The sequence below is a fragment of the Electrophorus electricus genome, chromosome 10 (assembly GCF_013358815.1).
Source record: "Electrophorus electricus isolate fEleEle1 chromosome 10, fEleEle1.pri, whole genome shotgun sequence".
NCBI classification, from domain to species: domain Eukaryota; kingdom Metazoa; phylum Chordata; class Actinopteri; order Gymnotiformes; family Gymnotidae; genus Electrophorus; species Electrophorus electricus.
The window spans coordinates 2,827,501-2,837,362 of NC_049544.1; the positions used below are offsets into that span (position 1 = coordinate 2,827,501).

A 9,862-nucleotide genomic window follows, 5' to 3' on the forward strand; every position below is an offset into this window, starting at 1 on the left:
TCTGAAGCTGTGAACCTGAGGGTGTGTGTTGGGGTGCGTCTGAAGCTGTGAACCTGAGTGTGTGTGCTGGGGTGCGTCTGAAGCTGTGAACCTGAGGGTGTGTGCTGGGGTGCGTCTGAAGCTGTGAACCTGAGGGTGTGTGCTGGGGTGCGTCTGAAGCTGTGAACCTGAGGGTGTGTGTTGGGGTGCGTCTGAAGCTGTGAACCTGAGGGTGTGTGCTGGGGTGCGTCTGAAGCTGTGAACCTGAGGGTGTGTGCTGGGGTGCGTCTGAAGCTGTGAACCTGAGGGTGTGTGCTGGGGTGCGTCTGAAGCTGTGAACCTGAGGGTGTGTGTTGGGGTGCGTCTGAAGCTGTGAACCTGAGGGTGTGTGTGAGACAGGGGGAGAGAACGAGAGGGTTCTCCAGCCAACCCGATCCCCTCCCTCTCTTTCACTGTAAACATGCTCAAAGCCGATATCAAGTAATGGGTAGCGCTGAATGTAATAGGTTTTAACCATCACCATATCCCCTCTGCATGAACGACGCTATACAACTAGAAACCACACAGATGCACAAATACCGGGGCATGCGGCACGCGCGTACACACACGCACAGACGCGCACACGCAAACACAAAATCTCAAACCAAACCAAAACCCACTCCCTCATTCACAATAAAACATATCTTAGCATCTTTCACTCTCCATCTACCATAAATGCACGTCATTGTGGATTAAGGAAAAGAATAGTAACAACAGTTCATTGTGGATTAAGGAAAAGGCTACAGTTACCACAGGATTATTTCTTTTGCCGAGCTTATCTCACTATAAAACTCTACATTCTCCCTCATTCTCCATTTGCTTTCCTCCCTCTCTCCCTCCCTCTCTCTCTCACTCTTCCTCTCTACCTCCCTCGCTCTCACTTTCCCCCTCTCTTTCTCTATGTGTATTGATTTTGCTATAAGCAGTGTCAGGGCTATGACAGGCCAGCAGAGGGGAACACAAGCAGAGCTCATTAACAGCCATTGAACACGAAGACAGACACACACACACACACACTCAAACACACACGCACTCAAACACACACGCATGCGTTTAAAATCCCCACTCAGGCCACTCTGACAAAAGAGGTGGAAGATGGAGAGATGAAAAAAGATGACAAAGTTCATGCCTATTTAGAAGAGAGTCCTAATAAATACACAGATATATACTATGATACTACTAATAATGCTGCACTAGATCAATTCCATTGCCTCCGTGCAAAACGACGGAGTTTCAGGGACGCATTTTAAAACTCCCCTGCCCGCGAGGAACACACAGTCTCCTTGAGCTCAAGAGGCGGCGCGGTTTCTGACGACTATAATCGTCAATGTTATGTTCTGTCTTCCCAATCTGTGAAAACTGTCATCTCTCAGGCCTTTATTTCCAAAGATCCCTTCCCGAGTCCCAATTTACAGTGCAGGCCCGAGCAGCCTGGCGTCAGCCCTCGCGGTGCACGTTGTCCGGGATGCGCGTGTGCGCCTGCCTCACTGACCCGAACGGTAAACTCCTCCTCCGCTAAAATGATCCTCCCAAAGGCGACGCGAAAAGGCGCGAGCGGTCGGTTAACGGACACGCTCGGTGTTAGGTAATGACGTCTCTCTCCGCTCACATCCGACACACTCGGTGTTAGGTAATGACACCTCTCTCTCCGCTCAGATCTGACACACTCGGTGTTAGGTAATGACGTCTCTCTCTCTCCGCTCAGATCCGACACACTCGGTGTTAGGTAATGACACCTCTCTCCGTGCCCCACTCCCCCTGCCTCTTGGAGGATTCGCCTTCCTTTCCCTCAGTCTTAATTTGATTGATGATTAATTCTGTCACTCAAGCCAGCATGTGGCCAATTACTAGAAATAAGGGGTTGGAAGACACCTGTAAAAGTTGCTTATTTAATATTTCAAATGAACCAAGTATATATCACACACACGCGCGCACACACACAAACACGCACACACACACACGTACACACACACACACGCACACACACACACACACACACACACACACGTACACACACACACACACAAAGGGGTTACAGAGGAGCAGGAATGTAAGTGCAGAAGGAACCTCTGATCAGAGCGCATTAAACCAGAGCAGAACAAAAGGATGTGAAAGAGGAGGGAGGAAGATGTGTGAATATCCAAATTCACAGACAGGGCAGAGGTCAACCAGCCATAGCGCTACACACACACACACACACACACGCGCACACACACACACACACACACACTCTCACAGCGAGAAGGACAGGTGCCTTAGAGATGAACGGCACACTGCTTATCATAAATCTTATCAGTTTAAATGGAAAGGAAGGAAGGAGTCCAGTCAGCTGCAGAGAGGGGAGAACCCAATCAAACAAGCAGTTTGTACTACACACGCTCCAGTATCTAAATGGGGGGGGGGGGGGAGAGAGAGAGAGGATGGGGAGAGAGAGAGAGAGAGAGAGAGAGAGAGGATGGGGAGAGAGGGGGGGGGATGGGGAGAGAGAGAGAGAGAGGATGGGGAGAGAGAGAGAGAGAGAGAGAGAGAGAGAGAGAGAGAGAGGATGGGGAGAGAGGGGGGGATGGGGAGAGAGAGAGAGAGAGAGAGGATGGGGAGAGAGAGAGAGGGGGGGATGGGGAGAGAGAGAGAGAGAGAGAGAGAGAGAGAGAGAGAGAGAGAGAGCGCTAAAGAAGGACGCTCCACAGTTTCAGCTGTTTCATATGTACCTGTCAACTCATCCCTTTGCTCCAATAATTCCATCACCTTTTCCTCATCGGAATAACATCCCAAGCTTCCATTCATCTGTCTTCCTGACACAAGCCTAACATCTAAAAATCCCAGAGTCTATATATCAATTCATCCAGCAGAAATCGCTCAGGCCGTGTCATCTTCCTGTCGTTTTAAAACACCAATCCATTCACCAGTCTTTTTATCTCACGTTCTAGCCATTATCCATCAAGCCAGCCACTCCGCTTTCCATATTACACCAAGTGATCGTTTCATTATCCATCTGTCCATCCATTCAGCTCTTCATCCCTCCACCTGCCTGTCCCACAAACATCAGGCTGGTGGGACTATATTGGAATCACACTGATACACATACATGCAAATGCACAGCACACAAACTGTGTGTGTATGTGTTACTGTGCGTGGGTGTGTGTGTGAGATACATACATGTAAATGTGCAGCACAAAAGCTGTGTGTATGTGTGTGTGTGTGTGTGTGTGTGTGTGTGTGTGTGTGTGTGTGTGTGTGTGTGTGTGTGTGTGTGTGTGTGTGTGTGTGTCTGTATCCTCAGTAACACTGCAGAGTTCATCTTTTATGTTTAAAATGCTTCCAGCATTTTTGAGAACCTTACCCATATTGGCAAAGGGCCGGCTTAACATTTAATATGCCTTCATTTCCAACCCATATTCTTAATAGTGTGTGAGCAAGTGAGACACATGTACACACACACACACATACACACACAGAAAAAAAGAGACAGGGATAGATTTAAATCAAAGCTTATAAAAAGCATGGGAGTCTTAATTAGCAGTTTGAAGTTAGTATTCAGAGTTTGAAGGTTAGAGATAAGTCTGTGTGTGTGTGTGTGTGTGTGTGTGTGTGTGTGTGTGTGTGTATGTGTGTGTGTGTGTGTGTGTGTGTGTGTGTGCCTCACATTTATAATGCATCTCAGATAGCTGCTGCTGGAGAAGCACTAATGTGTTAGCTCATAGCAACTGGGATCAGTAGAAATACAGACTGTTTATAAACACTGGTCATTCCTCACTGGATGAAATGCAATACCTCGCAATGGGGCATGAGACTTCAGCGCTATTAAAAGGCCATTACTGCAGGCCATCTCTCTCTCTCTCTCTCTCTCTCTCTCTCTCTCTCTCTCTCTCTCTCCTTCCATCCCTCCCCCTCTCTCTTTCAGTGCCGCTGATTTGTGGCCATTACGATCTGCAAGCTATTACAAGGAAAGACGGGGTCTAATGTAATATAGACCAGGCTCGAAATAGGTTGTGTGTATTAATTATTCAATTCGCGCAGGTTACTATCAAATTTGCGCCTTGTAAGTTATTTCATTACCAACAAGCAGTGTTCCTTAGTCAGAAGACAAAGATGACAAAAGATGAGCATGTTTGTTTTTCTCTGTCAGTTTAGATTTGCACACAAAAAGCAGGTTTTGGCATATTTTGAGCTAAGAAATCCAGTGACATCATTCATTCATTCATCTTCTAAACCACATAATCCAATTCAGGGTCACTGGGGACAGAGCCTATCCCAGCAGCACAGGGCACAATGCAAGAACCAACCCTGGACGGGTTGCCAGTCCCTCACAGGGCATACACACTTACTCACAGGCCAATTTAAGGACACCAATCAACCTAACATGCACGTCTTTAGAATGTGGGAGGAAACCGGAATGCCCAAGAGGAAACCAATGCACACACAGGGAGAACTTGCAAACTCCACACAGGAGTGGCAAGACATTGAACTGAACCCAAGCGATTTGGATCCACAGCTGGCCACTCGTGTGTTGTGAAACTTCTGTACCTGTGCCTGACAGTACACAACCTGATGGCCTGTAACACGTAGACTCCCATTTTAAAAACCAAACTGTAAGTTGCTAAAAGGTACAGACAAGCAGTTACATCACTGCCCATTATATGTACCACACATTTATTCTACATTTGACAAATCACGTTTTCCCACGGTCGAAAATATAACCCTTTCCTTCAAAAAATAGCAAACGCCAGTCTCCCCGGACCTTGGCAGCATTTATCAACTGGCAGGGGGGAGGTTGATCTCAACCAAGCACAAAACTAGCTGAGATAACACAAATGTATTAGGCCTTCATATTTGCACCGTAGAAAAGGCCATTCATTTAGTACTGCGTCACCTCAAACTGCTAGAGTCTAGCTGGAAGTACCATGGACAGAAACATCACAATTAAGACCATTTTAGCACTGCTTTCAAACCACTGACCACTAAAATGTTAGTCATTTGTGGCACCTAAAGTTGAAACAGATGGTTATGCCCATTTAAAAGGTTGCTTTTATAATTGACATGTTACCTGTGACATTCAACAGGGTGGTATTGCCAGTCCCTGTCCATTCAAGGCATATGCCATTTGAGTCCTGTTTTATATTAGATAGAGTGAGTCTTTTCACCTCCTCAGTGTTGTTGTTGTTGTTGTTGTTATGTGGATGGGTGAGTCAAAGACTGATCCGAATGAATTTCAGTAAGCACAAAACAGGAAACGGTAATGCTCACAGTTACCATACCATACGGGGATCTGAGACCATGTTGTGTATTATCCAAACAGGGTTATGAAGCAGACCTGGCTATATGGGTCAATGCTGAATGGGAACAGTATTGCACTCTTTCACTATCACTCTTCAGTACTCTTTCACTATCATTCTTCAGTACCCTTTCACTAATACTCTTCAGTACCCTTTCACTAATACTCTTCAGTACCCTTTCACTAATACTCCAGTGCTCTTTCACTATCATTCTTCAATACTTTTTCACTATCACTCTTCAGTACTTTCACTATCACTCTTCAGTACTCTTTCACTATCATTCTTCAGTACCCTTTCACTAATACTCTTCAGTACTCTTTCACTATCATTCTTCAATACTTTTTCACTATCACACTTCAGTACTCTTTCACTATCACTCTTCAGTACTATTTCACTATCATTCTTCAGTACCCTTTCACTAATACTCTTCAGTACTCTTTCACTATCCCTCTTCAGTACTCTTTCAGATAGAACTCTGGGATCAGAAATTTCAAGGTCAAATTGAGCATTGTTTGGTGCTTGGGAAAGTCATGGTTTTATATGTAAATCTCGGGAGGGGTTTGGTCAAATATATATAAAGAAAATGTCATTAATACCACTGTGTTGTTTATTACAGACAAACGGAGAGAGAGAGAGAGAGAGAGAGAGAGAGAGAGAGAGAGAGAGAGAGAGAGAGAGAGAGAGAGAGAGAGAGAGAGAGACGAGGGGGGGCAGGTTTAAGGAATTAAAGTGTGATACTATCTTTCTTGTATCTATTGATTTCCCAATGTTACTAACAAACCCAATCGCCGACGGTCGCTGACAGTCATCGTAACCACGGAACTCCACTGATGCACGACACAGCAACATTCTCTCTCTCTCTCTCTCTCTCTCTCTCTCTCTCTCTCATTTAATAAATATTAAATTAATTTAATGATCCATTTATTTTTAAGGACTAAAATTCACTTGCAAAAGTTGAAAACCCTGATTACTTTGAAACATCGCAGCCTTTCAAATCAATAACTGGAATTCAAGTAACATGATTTGGGAACGTTCACACCAATTTTCTGCCTTCCCTTCATACACACTCTCACGCACAGAACAAACTTCGCCTTTCCTCTGCTTGTGTGCCAGCGCATTCGGGTCTTAGGTAAAAGCAGCCAAAGATGCACCCAGGTTTGCAGCATGACGTATGTGCGTCAATAAGGACTGAGGCGCGCGCTCTCGTCCACAGCACACGCGCTCTGGAGTGCGAGCTTCCCTCCTCGGTTCCAAACTCAAACTCGGCTTTCCTCGCGTTCTCTCATTTTCGCTCCTCTCACTGTTCCGCACCTTGTTCTTCTTTTTTCTGCCCTCTTTTTTTTTTTTATCTACTTCAGACACTCGCCATTTTTCAGCGGAAACCGACGCAAATGTCCTTCTTCCGCTGCTCTGCCCTGCTAATCTCTGGAGAGACATGCACGTGAAGACCGCTCATGCCGTTCATCCACGCGCCACCGCACCTCCGGCTCGTGCTAGATAAATGTGCTTTAATGCCCGGGAGCCAGTGTAATTCGGTGCAGGCTATGAGCCTGTGCTGAATAAGTCATGGATAAAGAGAATAATGTTTGAAAGAGGGACGTGCACTTTTCCGACAGTCAAGCAGCTCTTGCAAATGTGATTTATTTTTAAAAAGCTCCCCAAGAGGTTCTCTGGGTAGCCAAGATTCAGTCCTGCAATAATCCCAAAGTCCAAAATAATGACATTACGAAGGATTTCTTATCCAAAACGGCACTCTTGCAGTTTACTTCGGTCTAAAACATACAGAACTCACATGCATGTATATAAATAACATACCCTACAGTAAGGTAATTATTAAGAAATATCCCTCATACTAAGATAGTATGAAACAGATTTGTAGCGTCTTTTCATCAGTTCTACCACAGCGCGTTCCTCGCTGTCCGTGTCGTCCATTCGCCCTAACGTAAGACAGGAAACAGGATACCCTTCATGCACCCTACTCCTTTTCCCTCTCTCACCCTATGCCTTCGCCTTCGTACTTAGGTCTCTCTGCCATCCTGACGGCAAGGTCCGAAGACGGACAACGACAAGCGGACAACCCCATGCATTCTTTGTGGACCCTAAACAAAACGCGCAACTCCTGAACTGTAATTCAGTCTCCACGCGACGCCCGGGTTTTGTTTTGGGGTTTTTTTTTACATTTTTTAATGTGGGAATAAAGTCATTACGGCACGTGGGTTCCGGTTAGTGTGCACCGCAAAAACGACTTAAGCAAAAACAGACAAGAATGAAAGTGCGCGTTTCTCATTCCGTCCCTCCGACCGCATATCTCCCTTTCTCCTGCTACTCTGTCTGCGTCTATCTTCTCTCCCACTATCCGCCGGCCCCAGAATCGATCTCCGCAGGATCGATAAGTTGGCATGAATATTCCCAGCCCGGCGCGGGTTTAGTTCGGGGTAGACGGAGCCAGAGACACAGGCGCAGGAAACAGACGCACGGACGCGGAGGTCTGAGAGGGAGCTAACCCACGGCGAGGCAGGCGAGGGGCGTTTGGCAGATGAATGTATAGTCATGCGAAATAAGGAGATGTGCATTTTAAATCGTTCCGATGGGCTGCGGATAGTGTTTCGCGTGTGGTGGGTTATTTAAAAAAACAACAAAAACAGTTCTGTTATTGACCCCGGCAAATAAAACACTTTTCCACGCCAGGACAGGAGGAAAATGCGCGCGTGAAACGGAGAGGTAAATAGCAGGTGATTTTTTTTTTCATTTACACAACGGATACAAGGAGCAGAGTATTGCGTGCAAGAAGAGAGGAGTGTGCACCGTTTCTCCGCGAGCATACGGATGCGGTGTGAGGCTCGAGGGCTCAGCGGCGTTGGAGCAAAGCCTTACCGGAATGGGAGCGCAGAGCCAACGGGGACTTGAGGCGCCAGGCGTGGAGATCGGAGACGGTTCTCGGCAACACGAACGGCACCGGCAGGGGGACAAACATGATCCACTGTCTTCTGGTTTCGTTTGGTTTCCGAGTTGCTGGTCTTTTCTTCGGCGTAACAACAAAGATGTTTGTAGTTGATGTTCTTTCAGTAGCAGCTGCGATAGTTCTTAGTGCTCACGCTTTCCTCCGTCGTGTTCGAGGTTGACTGCGTGTGGAATATTTTTGGCATTGTACACCAAGTTTATTATTAGTAGTAACTTGGCATAGCGTGCGTGTGCATGCGTTTTTCAGTTTAGTCTGTGTACTTCTGAGTCGGTCTCGTTAAATAAACAGTTCCTCATATTCACGCGCCGGTGTCTCGGGCGCATTAACGTTACCGCGCAGATAAACACACAGGCGGACAGAGACAAAAAAGACACAAAGCTAACGTACTCCTTACAATGTTATTACTGTTATTAATGCATCAGCATTTAATAATATGTCAAGGTAAGCTTACTGAATCTCGGTATATGTTTGGTACATAGCGTATTGTAGTTTAAAGTCTGCAAATGACTAGTCCTGTTTAATAGCAGTTGAATTACTTTCCCCTGCTAAGATTGGGGAGTTTTCAGCGTAACGGCAGCTGGTTTGCTTCTAGTCTTGATCGCAGTCAGGTTTACTTTGGTTGTCTGCTTGTAAAATTAAACGAACGTCTCTGCATTTATTCTAATAAAGAGAAACTAGCTTCCACCCTGACGCTAACGTATAAAAGCAGTGGTTATTGTGTTCTTATTTGGTGCATTTTTTGGTTCATTTATTTGGTCTTTAGCTATAGCTCTCTCCTCGTTTCTAGCAGCTACATGCTAGAATCACCTGCACATTCAACGTCGCGTAGCCTTATTTGTTTGAAATTTGCTACATTAAATGGTCTTATTTGACTGTATAAATGTCTAAACGTCAAAAACAAGGCAACATAACGTGCTTGCCAGCCATTGCCCCTCCCACGCGCTGTCACACGCCAGTAATTAAAACGCAATCAATCGATAAATAAATAAATAAACAAGGTAGATAAATAAATAAATAAAAGACGAACATCAGGAAAGAAAAAAATGGTTTGGTCGCTGTTTTTTTAAGATCACTTGCCTATCTTCCCGTCCGTCCGCCGGCGCGTTTTGTCTGTTTGTTCCCGTTATTTGGGAAGCCCGACAGCTCGCTCGACCTCCCTCCCGAACGCTCGCTCTGCGCCTCCACGCTGCCCCGCAACATTGAAACGAGAGCGGAGCCGCTACAACTCACACATCAGCACCACCTCACCCCACCTCTCCACCCCCACCCAACACCCCCCCTCCCAACCCCCTCCACCCCCCACCTCTCTCTCTCGCTCTGGTTCGCTGATAGTAGTCCACTCTACATTGATTTGTGGATTTCTGTCATCTTCAACAAGACGACTGTCACAGTAATTACATGCTTCATTGTAGCTTAAAGTAAAACTTGCATTTACCCATTCAAATAGCTCCATTCGGAGATTTGGTCAAAATGAAGCAGAAGATTTTTTGGCAATTGTTTGTGCTACAATGAAATCCCAAGTGTCGTGAACTAGGCCATTTGAAAAAGAAGGCGTTTAGAGCGTTTAGTGGATACAAGCACGCAGAAGGACACCGTTTACACCGAAACT

General features: G+C 45.9%; 1 protein-coding gene across 3 annotated transcripts in view; it reads right to left on the reverse strand.

Moving 5' to 3' along the window:
* Positions 1-9,425, reverse strand: part of pou2f2a (POU class 2 homeobox 2a) — a 38,346-nt gene extending 28,921 nt beyond the window's left edge. For all 3 annotated transcript variants that reach the window (XM_027019446.2, XM_035530951.1, XM_035530955.1), the window contains exon 1: positions 8,166-9,425. In XM_027019446.2, the coding sequence (XP_026875247.1) occupies positions 8,166-8,265 (100 nt within the window). In that variant the 5' untranslated portion in view covers positions 8,266-9,425. The remainder of the gene's footprint in view (positions 1-8,165) is intronic.
* Between the last annotated feature and the right edge of the window lie 437 nt (positions 9,426-9,862).